A 26,140-nucleotide genomic window follows, 5' to 3' on the forward strand; every position below is an offset into this window, starting at 1 on the left:
GTTTAAACTAAATTTATCAAGGGCATCATTATATACACAAAGTGGATCGTTTTATTTTGTGAGAAACTTCCTGTAAAAGCTGTAAAAGGATCGCTTTATCTATTAAATTTTTTTATTATGCCCTTACCTTTCTACTTTAAAACATTTTGGCTAGGACGGATCGGGCATCGGACTCCGGCCTTGGTGGGTCTGCTTTGAGGCTCGAACCAACAGCTCGACCCAACCCGATTAAAATAAAAATATTTTTTTAATATACATTAATAAATAAATATAATTATTTACAAAAAATTTATATATATATTTAAATAACATAATATTAAAAAACAAATTATCAGCCTACCGGCCGAACTGTCAATTTTAAGGTACGAAACCAAGACCGATTTAGCTGTCAACAGACACGTGTTGAGTGGTGAACGCCCTTCACTCTTCCACTTTCTTTTGTTACTTGTTAATTTTTATCTCTGCTCTTATTTCGGAGGAGAAAAACTCTGTCATTTTCAACATCAAACTCTTTTATGTTAAGTTTTTTGAACCATGGTTATACAGTCATTAATTATACTCTCTCTCTACAACGACACATTTCGGTGGTTATATAATGCGGTCCCGATGACGTGCTTCATTACTTCTCTCCCTCTCTCTCTCTCTCTTATTCACGTTATTGGCCTTGTTGGTGTGAATAATGCTGGGAACACAAGCCTATACCCTTCCGGAAGCGCGCTTCCTGACGCTTCCCCAAGGATTTCTTCTTGCTCCAAATGGAAGAAACTCCTCCGTCTCTACGCTGCCGGCCATCAAGTCCGTTCCGTTGGTGCGCCTTTATCGTCTTCGTCGCCGATCTGGTCCAGAGATCGGTGAACGATCTCCGGCCAGGTTGGTGGTCGTTTCCTGTGCGTCTACGGCGACTGCCGCTGCTGCCGCCAACTCTGAGGGCGCCGGCAAGTCCACCGTGACGGTTACCGTCTCCGTGCAGACGGAGGTGGGGAGTCTCCTCACTAACATTGGCATCGGACGAGGGCTCGATGACATCTCTGACCTGCTCGGGAAATCCATCCAAGTTGAGCTTGTCAGCTCAGAGCTCAACCCTGGTGAGCTGCATCATCATTTACTCAAACCATTTCATATTACAGTTTCTCACACATCTACACATACAAGCATGTAAAGATCTATTCTGTTCAGATGCGGTGACCCCTGCAGCTACGACAGATCTTCAAGCTAAGCTGTTAAAATTATATATTGCCTTTTATTCGTTGTTACGAGCAGAAAGACATATTCTCCAAGCTGCAATCAACCCAACATCAAAATAGAGTGAGAATAAGTGAAAGGGAAATCAAAAACATAGAGTGAGAATAAGTGAAAGGGAAATCAAAAGATAAGTCTGTCGTTGAAAAGGGCATTCGGTAATGAGGGAGATGATTCAGTCGAGGGAGAAATATGTTTCGGATAGAAACAACAATCGAGTGTGGGAAGGCGAGAGGAAGAGTGTAGAGAGATAGCGAGAGTGATGGTTAGAGTGAGACAGTAGAAAGAGAGTGCGAGCAAGAGACAAGAGAGTCCAGAGAGGGGGATGAGGAGAGAGAATACAAGAGAAACAAACAAGTGTGAGTATGGTTATACAAGTTTAATTCTATTAGATTTTTTATTTAAAAATTTATATAGTTATCTTTTTAAAACGATTTTTGGAAATGGTAGAGATTTTAATGTTTTGATTGCAAGATTATATATATATATATATATATATATATAAAAGGAAAAAAGAGAGAAAGGAAAATTGAAAAGTCCAAAGTTATCCACATCATTCATAAAAAGTTATATTCATGGGGATTGATGCCGTTCGATAAAAACAAGAAGAAAAAAAGATGCATGGAATAATTGAGCACACCGTCACATAAATGTAGGGAGGCGTGATGGATGGAATTTTTCGTCTCTTTCCACCTTTCGGTTTCCGTCTTCCCTCTCCCTTTAGACCGTACGATGTTTCTTTTTCATTCGTCTTTTTTCGAACAACTTTTTTCCAATAGTTCATTTTTTTTACGGATCGTCAAACGATTCAGTCGAAACGGTGAGTCGGCCGATTCGACGTAATATGATGTGCCCCTACATATGTTTATTATGTGGTCCATTTAGTTTTGTTTTTAACTTATTAATTTAAATATATAAATAGATACACCCATAAACAATATATCAATGTAGAAGAATTTTAAATATCTTAAATATTAAATGTTTATGTTGGATCCTTTTTCTGAATTCACATATTTTGTATTTACTGCACCATTGAATTTAGGAATCACATGATTTACCAACAAAGATTTTAAGAGATTGGGTAGATTAAAATGTAGGAGTGGCTTTATACATATGTAATTTGTAGATTGCTCCCAATGGGTTTGACCAGAATAATCCTTTAGCCTTTCGCAGGGGACATGTGCATGATTAAAGGCAGTCCCATCAAATTTGTGAAGTCGCCTACATAATAATTAATATATATATATATATATGCCATCTTAGCGAACAATATTCTCTTTCACACCAATTATCGGAAATAAGAAACTAAAAGAAAGAAGATGTTGGAGCAAATTTAGCGAAAAGACATATTGCCCAACTTTTCTTTCATTTCAATAGATATAGGATGGGGGGAGCTAATTCAAATCTTTAGGTAAAACGAGAACTGCCACTACATTCAAATCTCCCTTTTTACCTTTAGTAAGATCCTGTTTCAATTGCATGTCGTGGTGATTCTAACAACTGCTTCAACTACAATATCTCTCACGACATTTTGAACCCAACTCACATACCGTTTTAATGGGCCAACAGCTCAACCCTTGGAACGTACTACCGCCAAGCAGCCAAAACTCAAGTCTACCCAGTTCAACTTCCACCACCTATACACCCTTTACATAAAAAGAAATAATAGAAAAAACCATTTTTTTTACTTACATGCTTTTTGTCTATAAAAATATTTTTTTAATATATTGGAGGTTATTTTTCAGACAATGGGATGGAAAAGGAGAGCATAAAGGGATGGGCACACAAAGGGAAGAAAGGAGATGGGGTGCAAAAGTATGAGGCGAAGTTGGAGGTGGAAAGTGGGTTCGGGGAGGTGGGGGCTGTGCTTATCACCAACGTCCACCACACGGAGATGTATTTCAAAGAGATAGAGCTCCGAGGTCTCCCTGAGGGAGACGTCCACATAACCTGCAACTCCTGGGTCCACGCCCAAAAGGATAATCCTCAGAAGAGGCTCTTCTTCACTGACAGGGTAAATTATTGCTTCTACCGACAGGCTTTTTTTTTTTTCTTTTTCACTTGATTCCTTCATAAAATTAGTATAATAACATCCAAATTGCAAAAATTAACGGTAACAATATAAAGATATTTTTTTGAATTATATATATAATGACTCTTATTATTTAAAGTTACACAATTTTTATAAAAACTGTCTGATTTATTGTAATGGACGGGTAAAAGAAAAGCAAAAAAAATGTATTTAGTATTTTTATAAATTAGTATCAGTTTCTTTTTTTTTTTCAACCATTTAACATGATCATGCTAGAGGTAGGGTTAGGGCTAGGGCCATGCGGGTTCTATCTTGGCTGGCTGGCCTCTGCATTCCCATCAACTTTAATCTTTCTTGGCTTGGCCCCACTGCTTTCACATCAACTTTAAGCTTTTACCTAAAGATTCTCTCTATCTTTGCTACACTGAGCCCTTTTTATTGTTATTAGGCCACAAGCATGATCGTTGTTATCATTATCCTGTCATATATATATATTGTACATTATGTGTCTCTGTCACTACTTGTGAGCTGGTCCTGTCATTTCTCAGCCATTTGCCATTGTCTTTAGCTAAGTCCCTGCCCCTTAAGAGAGATCCAATTGAAGAAGACTACCTAGCTATAAATCCAAGTTAGATGTCATATCTAACCAAACTATTTCATAAAGATCGCACAAAACAAAAATTGAACGTTCAATTAAGAAATTGAATCAGACTCAGATCTAAGAAATGATATTCGATTGGATTTGAATTCACATTTAAATAAATATTTAAGCAGATTTAGATTCGAATTCAGTTTGACTTTAAATATCCATTATTTTGAAAGGCGGTTCTTGACATATCATATGTAATAGGGTTTGGACCCAGATTGTCTGTTGTGTATTTAAAAATTGGATTTGGATTGTGACTTCAGATTTAGATTTGAAAACAATGTAAGCTTTTCTTTTTTTGCTTGTGAATCCAATGTGTGCCTATCCAAGAAGGCAGGGAAATGGTAAAATAATATACCATATTCTACTTCCATCCATTGACATCCTTATCTCCAATGCCAACACAAACTTCGACTTTGGTGTCAGGCCTCCTTACTAAGTAGAATGTTGCCATCAAAGCAGGTTATGTGCGCACCCTTGTGCACTAAAAATTGTGCACAGGGTTAGTACCTCTGGTTATACTAAAAAAAAAAACATATGGAAAAGTTAAAATGTCTAAAATAGATATAAATCTTTAAAAAATACCTCAACCCTTTTTTTTTTGTTGGTCCTGTCTTGGGAGTACACAAGGGTCAAGCCAAGGGGGCGTCCCGCAGGGGCCCTGCTCTTCCCCCTTTCAAATTTTTTTTTAAATTTACATGTAAATTTTAAAAAATTTCACTTGTTTTATATAAAAATTTTGAAAAATGATATTTCAGCCTCATTCATGAAAATTGTTTGATTCGGCCCCTGATCTGCACCATTCACTTGATGGGGAGTCCATTGACGCCAGGGAAGCCACTGGCGGCCATGTTTCTCAGCCTCCATTCTGGCCAATAGTTGCTACTATTGGCCAAAAAATCGCACGGTCAGAGTGTGTTTGATAACTGGAAATTGTGTTCTATGAAAGCAATGTTTCATGACTTCTGTACTTATGATAGACTGTCTCAGTTAATTTAAAATATAAGGGTATTTACCTTTCTCACCATTCTTTTCTTATAAAAGGCTAGGGTCTCTTTTCAACATAAAAGGACATTTTAGTCATTCCCCATTGAGCTCGCTTCCTGGCCTATGGAGGGCAATATCAAGCGACACATTCAAATTTGGCTGGACTTATATATATCCCAATTCATTTCCATTTCTTCTCGAAGAACCCAATCCTAACACTAGCTCCTTATATAATTCCAAATTTTGAACTCCCAGGCCAATTTGAGACGACTGTTTGTTAAACCAGCACTAAAAACTTATTACGATGGATGGTTGAGAAAACAAATCTACAATTTAAAACTAGATGATGAAATGACCATCATATTTTTTTTCCTTATTTTTATATTTTTCTCTCAGCCCTCGTAAGTAAAATGAGTGATTTTCTCTTCATTTTGCTCATTCAATGGAATGTGCACTTAAATTTAGAATCTTTTAATAATAAGAATGGTACTAACTAGACGCACAAAAAAAACAAAAAAAACTGATGTGAAAACAGAGTTACCTGCCCAGCGCTACACCGGAAGGCCTGAAGAAGCTGAGGGCTGAGGAACTGGAGACTCTTCGCGGCAATGGCGAAGGAGAAAGAAAGACCCATGAGAGGATATACGACTACGATGTATATAACGACTTGGGCAATCCAGATTCCAGTGATTCTTTGAAGAGGCCAGTTCTTGGTGGTAAAGAACATCCCTATCCCAGGCGCTGCAGAACCGGTCGATCCAAATCCAAGAAAGGTGATCTCACTTATATCGAAAGTAGTTGTTATATTATATATATCTATCTATATATATAAGAATTAATTAACATGTCATGCTAAGCCTGGTATTGCCATGTACAGATCCACAGTCTGAAACCAGAGTTGGAGCGCTGCAGACCCCTTATGTACCAAGAGACGAGGCTTTCTCAGGGGTGAAGGGAGTGACCTTCTCAGTGAAGACGTTGAAGTCGGTTCTCCACACTTTGGTCCCAAATTTGCTCTCTGTGTTGAAGGATGACACCATAGGGTTCCCCTTCTTCACAGCCATTGATACGCTGTTCCAAGAGGGCCTTAGAATGAAGCAGCCTGGAAGCAGCACAAGCCTCCTTAATTCCGTTGTGCCCAGGATAGTGAAGTTGATGGAAGGAGAGGAGCTCCTGCAGTTCGAAGTGCCAGAGATGATTGAGAGTAAGTTCCTCCATTTAATCTTGGCTCCTTGGATAATCGATCTCCTTGCGACTTTACATGGAGAAAGAGAATCACGTTCGCGTTTGTTTCAGGGGACAAGTTTTCTTGGTTTAGAGACGAGGAGTTTGGTCGTCAGACTCTGGCGGGTCTTAACCCACTGAGCATAGAGTTACTCACGGTAAAATATTTTCACGACATCGTATACTGACAATCTTTTAGATGCCTTTTGAATTTGGAAGTTTCTTTTGTTCAATTTTTTAAATGTTTTTATTCTTCTTTGATATACTTGATCGGGGATCTGGTATCCTTCTGATCATCTATTATTTGTTGTTATTTGATTTCAATTTGCAGGAATTCCCTATTGTCAGTAAACTCGATCCAAAGGTGTATGGCCCTCCTGAATCGGCCATCACCAAGGAGCTCGTTGAACAACAAATAAGAGGTGTCATGACCGTTGAAGAGGTCCTCTCTCTTCCTCTCTCTCTCTCTATTTGTCTCTTTTCCTTACTTTGTAGTTGGGCATCGGGCAGGGCCATTAGTGGGCACCTAGTACTCGACCAGATTTGGGCTCGGTAAAAAGGGCACTGGGCTGGTTGGGCCCAATAATTTTTTTATATTTATTTTATTAGTTTATATATAAATATAATATTTTATTATAATTAATTAATATATCTATATATATTATTTTATATTAAAAAATATATTTTTTAATTTAATCGGACTGGGCTCGCGCTCGGGTTTGAATGGTCGGGCTGACCCGATGGCTAGGCTTATTCTCAGCATTCCTAACTGCTTGCATTGAGGGAGCCCATTGAAATGTTATGAGATAACTTCTACTCTCTTTCTATTGGCGGGCTTCATGATTCTTTTCGGTAAGCCTCGGCAACGGGCAGGGCCGACCCGGCCCGACCTGGGTCCGGGCCGAGATATCCGGCCCAAGCCCGACCCGACTACCCGCCCTCGGGCCTCCGTCCCCCGCTCCCCTCCCTCTCCGCAGTCCGTCCCCGCTCTCCCTCTCCCTCTCCCTTCCTGTTTCCCTCCCCATCCCCCTCCTCCTCAATCAAAGGGCGACGGGAGGGCGGGGGTCGGGAGGGGGAAAGCCCGAAAGGGAAAGGGGGTCGGGAGGGCGGGGGAAAGGGAGAGGGGAGGGCAGGCCGTGCCGGGTCCGGGTGGGGCTGAGCGGCCCGACGGGCCAGATCGAGCCGGCCCTTACCCCTCCGGGCTGGCACGGTCCGGCCCGGCCCGATGCCCAGGTCTACTTTTCGGGGTCTTGGGCTGTTAACCTCTCAATTCTTCAAAAAAATTACCTTACAATAAGACACAAAACAATGAGATAACTTGTACTCTCTGTCCATTGGCGGGCTTCGGGATTCTTTTCGGGGTCTTGGGCTGTTAACCACTCAATTCATCAAAAAAAAATTAGAGTCTTCAAAAAATTACCTTACAACAAGACACAAAACACCTTACTGGAAAAGTACCCTACAATAGAAAGGAAAAATGCCTACTCCATCGTGTCTACTGTACACTAATTTACTTGCATATCTTGAACCCGTGAATTGAATATGTTTTGTTCACATATGGTCCGATAGATATTGATATATGCTTTCTAATTGCATGTACACGAAATGTGATTGAGAGAAGGCCATAGAGCAAAAGAAGCTGTTCATAGTGGACTACCATGATATCTTGCTGCCCTATGTGAACAAGGTGAGGGAGCTCTCCGGCACGACCTTGTATGGATCAAGGGCCCTCTTCTTCCACAACAAATTGGGAACACTAGAACCGGTTGCAATTGAGCTCACACGCCCACCTTCTTCGACCAAGCCACAATGGAAGCAAGCATTCTCGCCGGGCTTCGATGCAACCAATGTATGGCTCTGGAGGCTTGCCAAGGCACATTTTCTAGCCCATGACTCAGGATATCACCAGCTCGTAAGCCATTGGTATGTGACTTATTATGTGCTAATTTAATAGAAGGATGCCATCATGAGCTCATAAGCCATCGGAAAGTGACAGTCATTGTTCCAAAATCTTAGGACGTTAACTTCCTGTATTATTGCAAAAGGAGGGTGCCTTTGGTACCCAAAGGAGATAGGAGGAAGGGTGAGAGCTTCGGTCCTCTTGTTGGGTGGCAATAGAAGGAAGTCTATGTGAAATCTTGATCAAGTTGCTCACACAAGGCTCATAAGACCGTAATATTAACCTAGCTAGTACATAAGAAAACTAGATTTGATAAACATCATATGACACAATCCTCAAATCACAACAAAGGTCCTCGTTCGCATCTGTACAACCAAATTCAAGTTCAAGAAAATTTATAAGATGGGGTATGGACATAGGTAACCTAGCTACACCTGCAGACAGGATGTGAGATCCAAATCTATATATCTATTGTGTATGAGCTTAAAAAATGCAAGTTCGAGACTTTTATATGAACTTCCGCATGATTGAATAGCAAAACACATGCACATAAGTTTTGATTTCTTTCATTTACTTCCTTGTTTCATATCTTATGTTGGCTGGATCTTAGCATACATGTAATTCAACTTCATGAAAATTCTAGTGCTTGCGATTGATCGCAGGCTGAGAACTCACTGCTGCACTGAGCCCTATATAATAGCAGCCAACAGGCAGTTGAGTGCCATGCACCCCATCTACAGGCTGCTGCACCCACACTTCCGGTACACTATGGAGATCAACGCGCTCGCCAGGCAGGACCTGATCAATGCCGACGGCATCATCGAGAAGTGCTTCTCTCCCATGAAGTACTCCATCGAAATCAGCTCTGCCGCCTATGACAAGCTGTGGCGCTTCGACTACCAGGCGCTTCCTGCAGATCTCATTCAAAGGTCGGCCCTTAGCTTCACCATTTTTAATTTGTTGAACGAGTTGATGAAAATATTTATTGCATAACGAAGTGAAAAATCCTTGCTGCTTTTGATTTATACATAGATTTAAAGACTGTAGCTCTTAAAAGAGTTACAATAAATTGTGCCTGGTCTTTCATGGAGATCATGCCATTAATCTTGCAGGGGCATGGCTGTGGAGGACCCGACGGCCGAGCACGGCCTGAGGCTCGTGGTCGACGACTACCCATTTGCCAACGATGGCCTTCTCATCTGGTCTGCAACCAAGGAATGGGTCACCGACTATGTCAACCACTTCTATGAAGATTCTCAGAGCGTAGTTTCAGACGCCGAGCTCCAGGCATGGTGGTCGGAGGTTCGGAACAAGGGCCACGCGGACAAGAAGGAAGAGCCGTGGTGGCCGGCTTTGGACTCCAGGGAGAGCCTGGTGCAGGTGCTGACCACCATCATCTGGGTGGTCTCAGGTCACCACGCCGCCGTCAACTTCGGCCAGTACCCCTACGCCGGATACTTCCCCAACCGGCCGACAATCGCCCGGACCAACATTCCGACGGAGGACGACTCGGAGATGCACTTCGATCTGTTCCTCAAGAAACCGGAGGCCGCGCTGCTCGGCTGCTTCCCATCGCAAACGCAGGCGACACTGGTGATGGCGATACTCGACGTGCTGTCGACGCACTCGATCGACGAGGAGTACCTGGGGCAGCAGGCCGAGCCGGTGTGGCAGTCTGATCCGGTGATCATGGCGGCGTTTGAGAGGTTCAACGGGAAGCTGATGCAGATCGAGGGCATCATAGATGAGAGGAACACGAACAGGGAGCTGAGGAACAGATCGGGGGCAGGGATCTTGCCTTACGAGCTCCTTAAGCCCTTCTCTCAACCAGGTGTTACAGGGAAGGGAGTCCCAACCAGCATTTCCATTTGAGCTTAGGCGATTGAACTTTTGAAACTTAGATGTTATCTTTATTGACATAAATAAAGAAATGGTCCAGAATATGAACAAGTGCCATTAACTTCCCATCTCGTGTTTGTTTATGTGATTGTCTTCGAGGAACAATAAAGGAAAATAGATCATATTTCACGTTAAAAGGGGTAAAAAGAAGAAAATAGCTAGTCCTTAGAAGGGGAAAAAAGTCAGCTCTAAAAGGGTCCGACCTTTTCTTTCCTTGAAAAATCTTTTTTTGCCGTATTCATAAATAGTCATTTCACGAAAGAAAAAACTTTGTCTAGCAATTCTAGTCGATGTTCCTGTTTTTGTGGTCATAATATAAAAGGGTTCCTGTTTTGTAGTCATAATCTTCTTTGTCTATCAATTCTAGTCGATGTTGTTCGCAAGGTAGTTGCACAATTATGGATCACGTGAATCGAGAACTACCAGCCAAACATTAAACCTTAATGCGAAGAACATATTGATCGATTACATTGTCAACTGCCCATTAATTTAAAACATGTTAAACAACACTTCAACATGAATTATCCATAAAAATGCTATCAGCCAATAATTGATAAGTTGTTTGACCAGTGACTACAAGTTTCACAAGATAAATTCTACCAACCGTGGATAAAAGTTTACCTTCTCAATTTAATATTTTTTTCTCTACTTTTGCATCCAAGTCTGCACAATGAATGCGCGTCAACTTGCCTACAAAGAGAGACAGATCCAAATAAACTAAAGGCAAGTTGGCTTGGGCCTTGCCCAACAAGTGAATGAGACTTTCACATAGCCCTTGTCCACTTGGAAGGCAATGACGGTAGATTTATTTGGATTAACCTGCAGACCTTTTTTTGCTCCAACTTTTGTAAGATGCATTTGATGTTATAAGCCGAATCATTGTTCACTTTTACTAATTAACAAGATTGATGTCATCCGCATAAAAAAAGTGTGGAGGTACAATTCTAGTCCCAGTGATTCTTCTAGCTTACCTTTTCCATTTCAAGCACGAAGAGAGCATTTCAATTATGAAAATACAAAGTAGGAGAGTAAACAGGTTCCCTTGTCACAGCCCCCCACTGCCTCCAAAGTATTGTCCCTCTCTTCCATTTATGACTAGAGCAAAGGTGAGTCAAGTAACACAGACCATAAATCCTTGCACCCATTGACTACCAAAGCCCAGGTTGTGTAGAGTCAGTTTTAGAAATGGCCATCTCGCCTTATCGTGTATTTTCAAGATATCTAGTTTAAAAAGGAAAGGAGTGGTCACTATGATTCTCCAATCGATCAGCAAAGGATTTGATCGATCCATGCCAACAAGTTTTGTGCCTAAGCATCTCATCCTTCTCACCATTAATTTGTAGATTCACTTCTAAATGCAATAGCACAAGGTGACGTTGCTTCCTCACAATTCTTCTAAGTTCTACTTGTTGGACTGGATTCTACTTTTTATCGGCCCCATATAGTTCTTGCTCCACCATTTTATACTTTTCCTCGTGCACTGTAGCTTTTGAAGTAGGTGCGTCATAGCATAGTCCTCCTGTCTTATACTCCAACTCCTTTGAAAAGTTTCTGTATACTGCCAATGTTGAGTACGATGAGAAGAAAATTTAAACTTACTTAGGATATGAAAAGTCATATCTTTTAGGAATTAGTAATGATAATAAATATCTTGTAACTATCCAAAGAGACTCCTTATATATCTCCTCTATATAAAGGAATCTCTTTATCAAAAGAACACAAGTTGGAATGGAGAGAGTAGTGGATGTAGGTCTGTTGGCTGAACCATTTTAAAAATTTATGTCTTTCTTAATTATTTCTCCATTGTGATTTCTAGCATGGTATCAGAGCTGCTGCTCTTTGTTAGTGTTGCTATTAGATCCTAAGGATTACATATTGTGTTGTGGCTTTTCATTCTCATAACAAATTAAGAAGCATCATCAAATACAGAAGTCAATTCGGATATGAGTATGAATTTTCTTGCTTCTCCTCTTCAATACCTAAGCAATTTACAACATTTCCTCACCATCAAGTTAAATGCTGAAAATTATCTTATTTGGGAATCCCAATTCTCATCAATTTAAATATCATTTGATCTTATAAGGTATATTGATGAAAACAAACCTGCTCCGTCATTATTTAGAAATGGAACAACTGAAATTAATCCAGAATATATTGAATGATTGAAAAAATATCAGTTACTTTTGAGTTGGATTAAGTTCTCTCTATCAGAAGCAATACATACCCAAATTATTGGTTTAAAAACTTCTGTAGAAGTTTGGGGGTGCTGTTAACCAGTCCCTATGCGGCACAATCGAGGGTTCAAATAATGCAGTTAAAATCATAATTTGAATATTTGAAAAAAGGCTCTCATTCTATAGATGTTTATATAAACAAAGTAAAAGCTATTGCTCATCAACTAGCCATTGCATCCAAACCTGTTGATGAAGATGATCTTGTTCTTCAAATTCTTAGAGGTTTGCCAAGTCAATATCTTGGCTTTAAAGTCAGCATGGAAACTCGAAAGGACCCTGCCTCTATGAATGAACTTCATGGGCTTCTTCTCATGACCCTGCCTCTATGAATGAACTTCATGGGCTTCTTCTCATACAAGAAGCCAACTTAAAAGAAGATGATTTTCAAGTTCTTGAATCTATTATGCATACTACGAATATTGTCTCAAAATAGATTTACAACAAGCAAACCAACTATAAAGGTCGTGGTAGAAACAACTACCAATCTAGAGAAGGAGGATGGAAAAATGAGCAATACAAAGGTGATCGTCTTCGTCTTGTGTGCCAAATATGTGAAAAAGTTGGTCATATTGCAAAGTTTTGTTGGTCATATACTAATTTGCTTAAAGAAAAATAGACAATGTCGCCTCAAGCATATCACGTAGTTTCTTGTAACATTCTAAATCAAGACATTAGATATGACAATTGGTATCCTGACTCTGGTGTGACTCATCACAGCACCAACGATATCAACAACTTGTCTATTCATGCCAAATATAAAGGTGGAGATGCGTTAAAAATCAGAGATGGATAAGATTTGAGAATTTTTCATACTGGTCCTTCAAAGACATTTCAAAACTTAGTTTTAAATGATCTCCTTTATATGCCCAAAATAACAAGAAACTTCTTATCCGCACAATGTTCTTCTAAGGATAATGAAGTTTATTTTGAGTTTCATTCTAATATGTGCTATGTGAAGCAATAGGAAACATGAAAAATTCGAACTAGCAGTGATGGGTTATACAAGATGGACATAGGTAGCAGGACAAAGAAACCTCAGCTTGGAGAATGACAGACTGTTGGGCAGTGGTACAAAAGACTTGGTCACCCTTTATTTTCCATTGTTAAGAAGGTTTTGAATAAGTACGATTTGTTTGTTATGAAGATTTTTTGAATTATTTGTGTGAACCTTGTTAAAAAGCTAAGAACCATAAACTTCCATTCAACGCTATTTCAAATAAGGTGAAACGCCTGCTTGAACTCATTTATTCTGATGTACGGGGTCCAAGTCCGGTTTAGAGTGTGAATGGTTTCAAGTACTATGTGATTTTTATGGATATTTTTTCAAGCTATACTTGGATTTATTTGATGAAAAAAATATCAAATATTAGCTATATTTTCAAAGCTTTCAAGGTACTTTTTGAAAATCTCACTCGACACAAAATAAAATATTTTCATTCAGATTGGGGAGGAGAATTTCAAAGGCTTCAATCATATCTTGTCGTTAATGGGATTGAACATGAAATATCACGTCCTTATACCCCTGAACAAAATGAAGCAGTTTAAAGGAGACATAAACATATTGTTGATCTCTAATGCCATAAGGTAATATTCTCAAGAACTTTTGGTCATTTGTTTTTTGTACTACAGTTTATTTGATTAACCGAATGTCAATCAAGATTTTTGATTTTTCTTCTCACTTGAAAAAATGTTCAAAGAGGCACCTGATTATGGCTTCCTCAAAATCTTTGGATGTGAATGTTTTCTTTATGTAAGAGCTTATCAGAAAAACAAATTAGATTACCGATCTGAAAGATATGTTTTTTAAGGCCATGCTCATTAACATCAAAGGAATTATTGTATGGGTGCAAAAACCGATAAAATCTATATTTCGAAACATGTCCAATTTAATGAGAGGAAATTTCCTTTTATTGATACTCAAGAAACCATAATTTAAGATCTAAAAAGTCAAAACCAAGCTATCATTTTAATCTTCCCTCATAAATACCAGTTCTCAAACCCTACAATACCATCATCCAATACCACCATAATGTCAAGGGAACCCTTACTTTAGTCTAAAACAATTAGTGAATCTCAACCTGAACCTCTTAGAAATGAGGAGCCTACCAATCTAATGAAAATAACCCAAATCAAGAACGAATCCATCCTATAACTACAAGATTTCAAGTAGGAACTTTCATACCTAATCCTAAATACAATGAGTTCCATTCATATTTTTCTAGTAAACACTTTCTTACAAACGCAATTGTCACCACTATTCTTGAAGCAAAAAAATCCTCAAATTTCAAGGAAGCATATGAAGATGAAAATTAGAAGAAAGCCATGCAAGAAAGATATGATGCTCTCATTCGAAACAATACTTAGAAATTTGTTGCAAAGAAAGAAGCCAAACACATTGTAAGATGTAAATGAGTGTTCAAAATCAAGCGAAAAGCAGATGGATCTTTGGAACGATGCAAAGTTAGATTCGTTGCCAAGGGGTATAATAAAAAAGAAGGAATTGACTATACTGAAACTTTCAGCCCTGTTGTGAAGCCTACTACAATTCTAAGAGTATAGACTATTTCTATTAGTCAAAGTGAAAAATACATCAGTTGGATATTCAAAATACATTTCTATATGAATCTATTTCAGAAGAAGTTGATATGGTTCAACCACTTGGATTTCAAAATCATTCTTTCCTAAATCATGTATGCAAGCTTAAACGTATTTTATATGGTTTAAAACAGGCTCTTGTTTGCCCGTCTTAGCTTAGTCCTCCAAAATTTTGGTTTTAAAGGAGCTCAAACAAATTTATCTCTTTTTATTTTGAAAAAAGGAGGAATACTTGTATATGTTTTGGTATACGTAGATGACATGATCATAACAGGAAGCTCACCAAAATATATTCATAAAATTATTTGTCAATTCAAAAGTAAGTTTGCCATTAAAGATCTGGATGAACTTAATTTTTTTTTGGCATACAAGCAACAAGAATTGACAATAAACTAATATTGTTTCAAAGAGAATATACATTTGAGCTTCTCAAAAGAACAAGTATGCTTGGAGCTAAAGCAGTTTTAACTCCCATGGCGTACTTTCCTGCTTTATTTGCTCAAACTGGATCAAATTTTCATGATCCAACTCTTGATGAAGTTCTTCAATACTCTACTATGACTCGCATAGACATCTCTTATGCTGTCAACAAAGTTTGTCAATGCATGTATTATCCTACTGACGCCCATTGGGATGCTATGAAAAGATTTCATTCCTCGTCAACTAAGGAGACTCTTAGAAAGATCACTTCTCGTCAATCAATAATACTTTTGGAGAAAAGCAACCTTCGTCAATCAATAAGACTCTTAGAGTGAATCAATTCTCGTCAATCAAAGTGAATTACTTGGGAGATGAAAAGTCATGTCTCTTAAGAATTAGTAATGATAATAAATATCTTGTAACTACCCAAAGGGATGCGTTATGTATCTTCCCTATATAAAGGAATCTCTCTGCCAAAGGAACACTAGTTGAAAAGGAGAGAGTAGTTAATGTAGGTCTGTTGGCTGAACCACTTTAAAAATTCATGTTTTTTTTAGTTATTTCTTCATTTTGATTTCTAGCAATGGGTCCCACCTTCTGCACTTTTAATTTGTTCAACGAATTGACGAAAATCCTGATTGAAATTCTTTGCTTCTTTAGATTTATACATAGGTATAAAGACCGAAACTCTCACCATGAATGTCAGATCTATGGTAATTTGAGATCCCATAGATTTAATATCAGACCACCTCCATTCAACCTTAAATCTATAGTTTTCAACATTTATCAGATTCAAAATCCAAATTGAGAATCTTCCAAGAACACATTGCAGCCAAACCAACCTTAAGAGTTACAAGAAATCTTGCCTGGAGGTCATGCCATTAATCTTGCAGGGGCATGACTGTGGAGAACTCGATGACCGACCAAAGCGTAAGGCTCGTTACTGACGACTATATCAACCACTTCTATGAAGATTCTCAAAGCGTAGTTTCAGATGCCGAGCTCCTGGCATGGTGGCCGGAGGTCTGGAACAAGGGCCACACAGACAAGAAGGACGAGCCATGGTAGCTGGCTTTGGACTCGATGGAGTGCCTGGTGCAGGTGATGACCACAATCATCTGGGTGGTCTCCGGCACCATGCCGCTGTCAACTTCAGCCAGTACCGTAGGCCGGATACTTATCCAACCGGCCGACGATCGCTTGGACCAACATTCCCATGGAGGATGACTTGGCAATGCACTTCAAGCTGTTCCTCAAGGAACCAGAGTCTGCGCTCCTCGGCTGCTTCCCATCGCAAATGCAGGCGACACTAGTGATGGCGATACTTGACGTGCCGTCAACGCACTCGATCGACAAAGAGTACTTGGGGGAGTAGGCCCAGCCGGTGTGGCAGTCTGATCCGGTGGTCATGGCGGCGTTTAAGAGGTTCAATGGGAACCTGAAGCAGATCGAGGGCATCATAGAACAGGGGAACACGAACAGGGAGCTCAGTAACAGATCGGAAGAAGGGATCTTGAAATATTATGAGCTCCTTAAGCCCTTCTCTCAACCAGGTGTTACAGGGAAGGGAATCCCAACTTGCATTTCCATATGAAGTGGAAACCAGAGTGAACATGATCGATGTAGAAGTAAAGACTTTATCTAAGTTGTTCGATCATGGCACTTTAGATGAGCTTAAGGGATAGAACTTTTGAAACTTAGCTGTTGATCTTTATCAAAATATAAATAAAGAAATGGATTATAATATGAATGAATGCCATTAACTTCCCGTCTCGTGTTTGTTGATGTGATTGCCTTTAATGAATAATAAACTTAAGGAAAATAGATTAATTCACATTAAAAATGGTAAGAAGAAGAAAATAGCCCTTAGAAGGAGAAAAAAGTCCACTCTCAAAGGGTCCGATCTTTTTTTCTTGAAAATCTTTTATTACCGTATGCATAACTAGTTATTTATAGAAGAAAAAAAAAGTATACTTTACTATATCAAATGAGACCATTTAATCATGTGAACAGATCGATCCCTTGTTGATCAGTTCATGTTTTTTTGTGGTCGTAACATTTTTGTTTAGCAATTCCAGTCGATAATTGGAAAGCTAGTCGCAACATTATAAGGGTCAAGTGAATTGAGAACTACCAGCGAAACATTAAACTTTAATGCCAAGATCATATTGTTTGATAACATTGTCAACTACCCATTAATTTAAAACATGTTAAGCAGAAATTCAACATGAATTATCCACAAAAATGCTATCAACCAATAATTGATAAGTTGGTTGACCACATGTTTCACAAGATAAATTCTACCTACCGTGGATAAAAGTTTACCCTTTCCAATTTACTACTTTTTTCTCTACTTTTGCATCCAAGTCCGCACAGTGAATGCACCTAATCTTGCCTCTTTGGATGGACCAAATAGGGATGTCAATATATCCGATTTGAATCGGATATCCGACCGATTTGATCCGAAAAAATCAGATATGGATAAAAATTTAATATCCGATTAAGAAATCGGATCAGATTCAGATTTAATAAATGACATCCGATCGGATTCGGATTCGGATTCGGATTCAGATATACATGAATATCGGATCGGATTCGGATACGGATTCGGATCAGATTCATTTTTAGACAAATATCCTCTATCTAATACTTGAAAAATGGCAAAATCCGATTCAAAACTCGGATTCGGATTGTAAAATCGGATTTCGGATTCAGATTCGGATATGACTTTGCTTTATTCGAATTCAAATCTGAATCCGAATCTGAATATATGAATATCCAAAAAAATGGATATGATTAAAGATGTATTCGATCCGAATCCGATCCGTTGACATCCCTATGACCAAAGTAAAGTAAAAGGAAGTTACGCTTGGTTCCAGCGCAACAAGTTGATTAAACTTACAGATAAATCGTTGTTGCCCACATGGAAGGCAACGGCCGCAGATTTATTAGCATTAACATGCAGACCTGTTTTTTTTGCCCGAACTCCTATAAGATGCATCTGATGTTATAAACTGAATCATGGTTCGCTTTTAGTAATTAACTCATGTCATCCGAGTAACAAAGCCCCGAGATAAAATTTTAATCCCAATTACTTTGGGTAAAGTAAAATTCTAATTGTTCGTGCGCCCTCATAAAACGCAAAAAGGTGTCCTTTGTCGTTCCCACCCTACCCAGTAACCCATGGAACAACTCATAATCGTGCGCTTGCAACTCCCCTGATCGCAGATGCTGCTTTTCATCCCTCTCTCGGTTGCTTTCATCTTCACCTCCTCTCTCTCTCTCGGAGTGGGGAGGTGCTGTTGCCATGGGCCATTGACTCCTGATGGCCGCATTGACCCCATTGTCGTTTGCCTTGTTGCCCTGCTTCGGTGAAACCTGAGTGTATTGTTGCACCATCGGTTGCTTACTTCATCCTCTTTGTTTTTCCTTTGCCACCTTGTCAACATTGTTGCTTAGTTGCTTGCCTGTCTGTTTTTCCAGGTTTCAACTTCCCTGCCTCATAAGGCCCACGGCATGTACAGAGTCGCTGTCTGGTATCTTCCAAAGCAATAATGGTGTTTATCGGCGCTTCACTGGTATTGAATGGTGTTGAAGATAACATTTTTTTTATGGATATCACAAGTATTAGTTCAAGCTCAAATAACAACCTTTTTTAGTTAATTTATCCATGATGCTTATATCTATAGTATCCATATTCTTTTTCTTCTTTTTTTGAACGAAATGTCCAAAAATTTCTTTCCCTGTAATTCTGCCTGATGCATTTCTTGATGTGCTTGTGCTCTTATATTGAGGATGCTCGCTAATTGTTTGAGGGAATGCCCAAGAGAGACTCAAAGGTGGGAGGCTTAAAACTTTGAACCATGTGCGTTAACCATTTATTTATCTGTATATCAAACACATGTGGTTCTCACTAATTGATCTCCTTTGCTTTTTCAATTATGTGCGCCTGTTTTTCCAACAAAACATTATAGTTACCTACTATTTTATGTAAGGATCTTAATCCTAAAAGGAGATGGGAGAGGAAGGTCAACTTTTGAGTTGTTTAGTTGGTTGAAAGTTGTAAAATAGTGCAAGTCTACTTCTAACTTCTGTCAATTTTATATACACTTTAACTGATTGACATCGATTGTATACTATATACATATCCATATACACACACACACACACACTTTGTTAGTTGCTTTATTTCATTGTATGTTGATGTTAAGACATTTGTGTGTATATAGAAAGGGAAAGAAAGTACTTTAATGGGTTTGTATATTTTTTTACATATTTTATTAGGTGTTTTCTTTTATTGGATGTGGAATTTAAGTTATTTATGTATAGAGAGAGAAAGAAAGAAAATATTTTTATTGGCTCATATGTTCTTCACCTGTTCATTAGTTAAGTGTTTCATTTTATTTCAAGTGGATTTAGGTCGTTTTATTTATAGAGAGAGAGAAAGAGAGAAAAAAACGAGAGAAAATATTTTTATTTGTCTGTATGTTTAATATGTTTTTCAAAATATTTCCCTTTGTCGTATGTGAATTTTTTCATTGAGAGAAAAAAGGATCATTTTTTAAATTCATATATTTTTCATTTGTTTTATCATGTGTTTTAGTATATATATATATATATATATATATATATATATATATAACATACATTTATTTAAACAAACAACAGTCTTTATTTGACCAAACGGCAAACAGGACAAGTTGAAAATTTTGTTCTTATAAACAAATGCTGGATAAAATTACAGTTTGTTCATATGAACAAGGACTCTTTGTTCTTATGACACTTGTTATAAGGACAAGTGTCCTGAAAAGCAATTGTCATTGCAACCAAACGTTATCTAAGGAACTTATTTGAATTGCATTTGTGCACAACTCTCTCTTTTCTCTCTAAATCAGTGACAAAGTTGCTGCAACAGTACTGCTTGGTAGAAAAAAACAAAGTTAAATTCAAACTGCACTGATGATCGTGCTAGATCAGAAAACTGCAATGAAAGGCATTAAAACAGAACCCATCCAAAGCTTCCCATCCTTCTCCTCCACTTCACTTACAGCTTTCACAACCTTCCCCTGCTTGTCCTCCAAGACCTCCATTATCTCGCCATTTGCATTGTATTTCGCCACAATGCCATGAGGTCGACCACCCACATACAACATATAGTGATACTTTAATGGGATTGGAAGCCTGAGAATGAACGTCCGCAGCTGAGGATGAAGACCAAGCACATAAGCATAGAGGCTAACACGGCAGTGAAGTCCTACCCAGAATTCCCCATTTGCATTAGTTCTTACGTTGTCGGGAATTCCTGGGGTGATGGCAAAAACGTCAGTTGTTCCAGCTTTGTCGCCCTTTAACCAGTATCTGTTCAATCTGCAGACAAGAACCCAGTAGGAAAGATAGATCACTGTGTAGAATGGGAAACGTTATGCTCTCTAGTCTATATGTTCCCATGTAAGCAACATCATATGGTAAACAAAATTTCAACATTTCTGAGAAAAGGATCCATGTAAACATCATCATTCCGAGGATCTCCATCGTGGTAATTTCACTAGTACTCCAGTTCATCGAGGTCAGATGCCAAAGCAGGTATTTAGATCGTAACTGATCAAAACTACTTATTTTTACTTGATTTAACTTGTTTTTACCTCGGTTTTTATTCTGTTTCTGAAAATGATTGGTCCTTAACATGTACTGTGTTTATTTATGCTACTTGTTTATTCAAATGTTTACCTACATTTTTTAAATTTGCCGTAGCCATTATATTTCTGGATGTGAAGACTTTAAGAGCTTGTTTTCGTCCTTTGCATTTGCTTTCAAAAAAGTTCTATGAAGATATCAAGATATGTGTCAGAGATTATGCCATATGGGTGTAGGTGCTGGTGTGGGTGCGACAATTTTTCAAAAAAATTAGGTGCGGGTGCATATATATATAAAATTTGTTAAATATTTATTTAACTATTTAGTAGCCTTATTTATCTATATTTACATCTTTTTCATATTGGAGCTAGTTTATTCAGATGTGCATTTAAAATGGTCAGTTTTAGCTTGATTTTGCTGACTGCATCGACATATTGTATCAGAGAAGCACGAGCACAAACATTGACACAGGTGCAGCAGCCGTTTAGGAGCACCCATTTGACATAGGTTAGAGACTTAGACTTTGAACAGCCAAAGGATGCTGGCTAAAACCAGCATAAGAAACGACAGATAAGAGAGCAGTAAATAACTATCGTACATAGTAACCACACTATCATTCATCAAATGCTAATGTCGGTACCTGCCAATTGTACATTCACTGAAGACGACGAAAGATTTGTCCTTGCTCAAGGACACTCCATTGGGGAATGCAAGGTTGCGAACCAGAACTGTTGTTTCCATTTTAGCAGGATCGTACTTAAACAGCCTCCCTGAGTGTTCACCAGAAAAGACCAGTTGCATAAAATTCCTACAGAACATTTAAAGTATGCAATATTTAGTTACATCTCCATCTCCAAAGGAGTTTAGTACGATAATGACCGAGAACTTGAAAGTAGACAGATGCTATCTGGGAATTATATGAAGGAAAAGACAAGACGATCAAGTTTCCACAAGGACAAAAAGAGAGAGAAATTTTGGGAAGACCAAGGTCCATGGGAGCAGACATCAAAGCAATCATCCATTCAACAAACACCAATATTAGGTTTTGGTTTCCCCAGCAAAGGCTAATGATAGTCATCCAGGCATGGGGATCGAAATTTTAGCTATTTGAAATATGTGACATGATGCATAGAGTTATGCATTTCCATGGCGAAATAATAACAACTATTGAACTGAAAAAAATATGCATATATAGTCTGAAAATCGGTTCCAACATTGCACAAAAATGTGTATACTCTTTGTGGAAGCAGTTGAAGACTTGCGCAAAATAAGATCATAGAAACAAGAAGAACGTAGTGAACAAAGCAAATTTATCCTTCAGTAAGCAAGTTGTGACAAAAATGTAAAGTCTAACGTTCTCGGATAAATGTGATGCTGATTAGGTCAATCAAACATCCGAAAGCCATGTCAAAAGATCATGGAACTGTCTCCTGCATAAACAAGAAGACACTTGTCTAGTCAAAACCGCTACGCAAGCCTGGGTGGCAGATCTCATAAGAAGGCCAAGGCAGGAGTTGGACATTCCAAATAGATAAGGAAATGAAAAAGAAGAAAGAGGAGCCAACTGGATGTCTTGAAAAAGCTACACCTCAAATGATACATTAAAAGATTACAAAAAAGAGTTAAAAACTGAAACAAAAAATGTTTTCCTTTCTAGACTGCCAAAATGCTTCAGCTAGGTGTCTAGGCTACTGCTCAGCGCATAGGCACACTTTTAACTAAAAGGATATTTACTGAAGGTCATTTGCTTGTTTCCTTTCATCACTAGGAGCTTTCATTCTTTTAAAAAATCTGCCTTGCAGCTTATGTTGATATTTTGTGGACACACAATGGCAAATTTCTGGCTTTTATGTACACATTGCAATACTATATTCCAAAATCACAGAGATAAGTAAATAATTCACCTTCTGACAAATGATATATTAGCCCAGTTATTCCCTAGTTTGAGAATGTCTTGCTTTCTTGTGATAATAATGAAGGCCACTAAAATTATCGGTTTCAGTGAAGCTGACTTGGAAAATTAAACAAGAGACATAGCATTGGAAAGTTAAATAAGAGATGCAGCACAAAATTCCATGTGTCCCCCTAAGGGTAGTAAAAAAAAGTTGCAAGTTGCATGGCAAGGCAAAAATCGAGAAACATAATTAGTTTCCGGAGCAACTAGACTTGAAAATTTGCTAGATTCTTCACACCAACAACTGTCATAAATAAAAAATCTGATAACTAAGAAAAGCTAAGAGGTTCCCCATCCCAGAAAGTAAAGTCAATTGAAATCAGAGCTTCAGTTCCTTGAAAGAGAAGGAAAATACAAAGATCAAGAAGAAAATACAGGACTACTAGGTTACATATCAACATAATACCCTGACTGCTTTCTCAATTTATACATGGTTAAATACTTGGAATGTAGATGCTGTGTTCTGTGTCTTTTGGTACTTGACAAGTACACTTCCTTTGTTCATACACTTATGAGAATTTCTGTGTGAAAATAATACCAATAATAATGACACTTCTAAAACGTTTGGGAGAATAGAAGAAGCATTAAGAAGGTCAGATTTTCTTCCGGAATGATTTTAAAAGATGTTCGGCAGATTTTTAGCTGCAATCTTGTATAAATCAAGAGGTAAATTGAATACATGACCACTTTGACAATGAATGCACAGAACTCATCAACAACCTTCTTTCGATGGAAAGAAAGCATGGCAATTCAAAATACATAGGCCAAAACCTGCAATTATGGAGAGATTATAGTCCAAAACACGCAAAAGTGAAATCAATACAACGTAAGATCCTTTCCAAGCAATTAATTCCATAATCAACATTGTGAGAAAAGGATTACAATCTTAGCAAAATAGGAGCTCTTTTCTAACAATACATAACCAATTCGTAGCTGCAACCTACAAACAAAAAAAATAAACTGAATAAACTTTTTCAGGATTAGGTTCAATTACTTTGACATTATAAGTGTACTTTCACTCGTCCTCATACAAATGTTTGGAAAAAACGAAAGCAAAGGAATGGTGCTAACTGCTAACGCATACTCTGTCCACTGTGGTTTCCATAATTTTCACAAGAACCAAAGGAAGAAGAACATCAAGTTTTTCCATCGCCAAGTCAACAAATGAGAACGCATATCTCAAAAAATATAACGATCATGGTTTCTGACGCTCACCGATAATCCAACTATCAAGATTGCAGATTTTCAAACTAATACTGAGCTGAGAATATTAAAAAGAGATTATCAATAAGAAAATAACAAACCACAATACCTTCTCTGAAAGACACTGCTACTGTCTGTGAAATAAACTGCGCCATCATCATCGATATCAAGATCATTCGTGAACATTAATGGCACACCCTCGACTTCCTTCACCAGAGGCTTTGCCAATCCGCCTTCCGGTCCAACTTTCATCAAGCCAAAATACGCATCTGCTATGTACAAGTCCCCTGTTTTCTTATCAAAACGGAGACCCAGTGGCCTCCCGCAGATGTGCTCGTTCTTCGTGTAAGCCAAAGGCGATGGTTTTGGCCCGCATAACTCAGACCTATCCAGTGACCAACCCAAAAAATAAGATAAAGAGAAAACTCAAATGAAAATGGATCAAGAAGCAGAGCCAGATGGGGATCAAGCAAAACAGGACAATTCGATGAAAAGGAAAATGCAGCACATGGGTGGCTGGAAAAGTGAAGAAACTGAAGACATTTGAGGTTAGGATGACAAAATGGCAGATGGGCAGCCATGAAAAGCGAGAACCAAACGAGAGAGAGCTCGAAATGAAAAAAGAAAAGCACCTGTTAGAGGACGTATAAGCGAAATCGGACCAGGATTCGCCGTTCCAGAAGAGGACGCGACCGTCGGCGACGCCCGTATACGGCCCCCGGCCGAGCGGGTCGAAGGCGACACTCTCCGGGCCCTGGACTTGGTTGAGGAACCTGACCTCGGCCCTCTGGAGCTTGTTCTCGGGGTCGTGGGCGGAGGTAAGCTGCGACCAAGGAGCGAAGTCGACCCTGTAGGCCTTGAAGTCGGGAAATCCCCGGAGGGGACTTAGCTGGTAAGGGTCGAGGCCGCAATAGAGGGCAAAAAGGAGGAAGAGCCCGGCAAGGATCCCCGCCGCTGACATCGGTGCTGTTCTCTGGCGTTTCCCCGACGTATCAACAATCAGGACAGATTTCGAGATATGCAAAATGCTTCTACCTTCTACTCCACTTATTATAAGCGAGAGAGATGGAGATGTCTCACTACTGTTGCAGACTTGCAGTCGACGGTCTCGCGGATACTCATGGACGGAAAGGAAAGGACGCGGCAAAAAAATCATGACCGCTGTAAACTGGCCCCCACCAGCTCTGCCACCATTTTCCCTTTCCACCGTTCCTTTCCTGCCACTTGGAGGACTTCTGCAGTCCACTCTTCATTTGTTTATATTATTTTCTTTGAACTTCTTTGAATTTTTTGCCGTAGGATGAAGAAATGGAAGCCCATAAAATTGCAGAGGAATCTTGTGTAAGCTTCTCCTTTTCCAGTAAAAGGGAGGAATGCGCCCAACTCGGTTGTGTGGCTACCGTACCCCTCATTATTGTCGCCATAACTAAAGTTTGCACTATATCTTCAACAAACAAGAAACGATAATATTAGTTAAAATGGTAAAAATAGATCTAATAATAAAGAGCAATATTTACAGAAGCCGAATTTCACTTCAAGTTATCTTTTGACAGTTTTAATGAAAAATGAATCCGTCATCAAAAAATTTGAAAACTTGGTTCGTTTCTCAGGACTACAGGAAAGATAAGACCTGAAACTGAAAATTTTACCCATGAAATTATATTCTAAAGTTCTTATAAGATGCGCTCAAATTTTACAATATAACGATTGACTGAACTGAGGAAAATTTTCCTTTCTCACCACCGTGATTTCCCATTTAAAGAGTTTGGTCGAAGAGATTGAAAGTCAAAATAGTGTTTATTGTTGTTTCTTAATTGAGTGACTTTATCAAATTGCATTAATAAGACCATAGAGATTCAGTTACCATCTTCGTATGCTGCCAAAAAATAATTTAGAGATTATCCTGTATACAGATATAGAAGTAGAGTCTTTTTTAGGATAGCATTTTCAACATTATAGAGGGGCCAAATAAAGGGTTGAAATTCCTATTAATGAAGTAAGAAAATAGAAAAAGCTTTACTTGAAATGGTAAAAATATAATTTAGTTAATGAAATGCAATATCGAAAAAAACTGCAGGTGTCATTTTTCAGTCTTTTGAGTTGAGGAAAGTTCTCTAAACAATACAAGCCAACAGGGAGCACCATTAACAACACTGGAATAAGAAAGAAAGTG

General features: G+C 38.6%; 2 protein-coding genes and 1 long non-coding RNA gene across 3 annotated transcripts; 2 read left to right on the forward strand and 1 right to left on the reverse strand.

Annotated features, from left to right (window-relative positions):
* The first annotated feature begins 611 nt into the window (after positions 1-611).
* On the forward strand, positions 612-9,993 carry LOC116254375 (linoleate 13S-lipoxygenase 2-1, chloroplastic-like). Its single transcript, XM_031629754.2, has 9 exons — positions 612-1,085; positions 2,985-3,253; positions 5,440-5,677; positions 5,782-6,108; positions 6,201-6,286; positions 6,460-6,570; positions 7,750-8,051; positions 8,691-8,957; positions 9,141-9,993. The coding sequence occupies exons 1-9, from the start codon at positions 680-682 to the stop codon at positions 9,898-9,900; spliced, it is 2,766 nt and encodes a 921-aa protein (XP_031485614.1). The 5' UTR covers positions 612-679; the 3' UTR covers positions 9,901-9,993.
* An 8,364-nt stretch (positions 9,994-18,357) lies between these two features.
* LOC126409701 (uncharacterized) lies at positions 18,358-18,833 on the forward strand. Its single transcript, XR_007572300.1, has 2 exons — positions 18,358-18,577; positions 18,660-18,833. It is a non-coding gene; the product is annotated as an uncharacterized LOC126409701 (long non-coding RNA).
* A 1,043-nt stretch (positions 18,834-19,876) lies between these two features.
* Positions 19,877-25,182, reverse strand: LOC116245918 (protein STRICTOSIDINE SYNTHASE-LIKE 3-like). Its single transcript, XM_031617535.2, has 4 exons — positions 24,600-25,182; positions 24,077-24,352; positions 21,451-21,618; positions 19,877-20,543 (listed from the first exon to the last, which is right to left on the reverse strand). Exons 1-4 carry the CDS (start codon positions 25,121-25,123, stop codon positions 20,150-20,152), a joined length of 1,362 nt encoding a protein of 453 aa, XP_031473395.1. The 5' UTR covers positions 25,124-25,182; the 3' UTR covers positions 19,877-20,149.
* Positions 25,183-26,140: the final 958 nt, after the last annotated feature.

The sequence above is a fragment of the Nymphaea colorata genome, chromosome 1 (assembly GCF_008831285.2).
Source record: "Nymphaea colorata isolate Beijing-Zhang1983 chromosome 1, ASM883128v2, whole genome shotgun sequence".
Classification (NCBI taxonomy): Eukaryota; Viridiplantae; Streptophyta; class Magnoliopsida; order Nymphaeales; family Nymphaeaceae; genus Nymphaea; species Nymphaea colorata.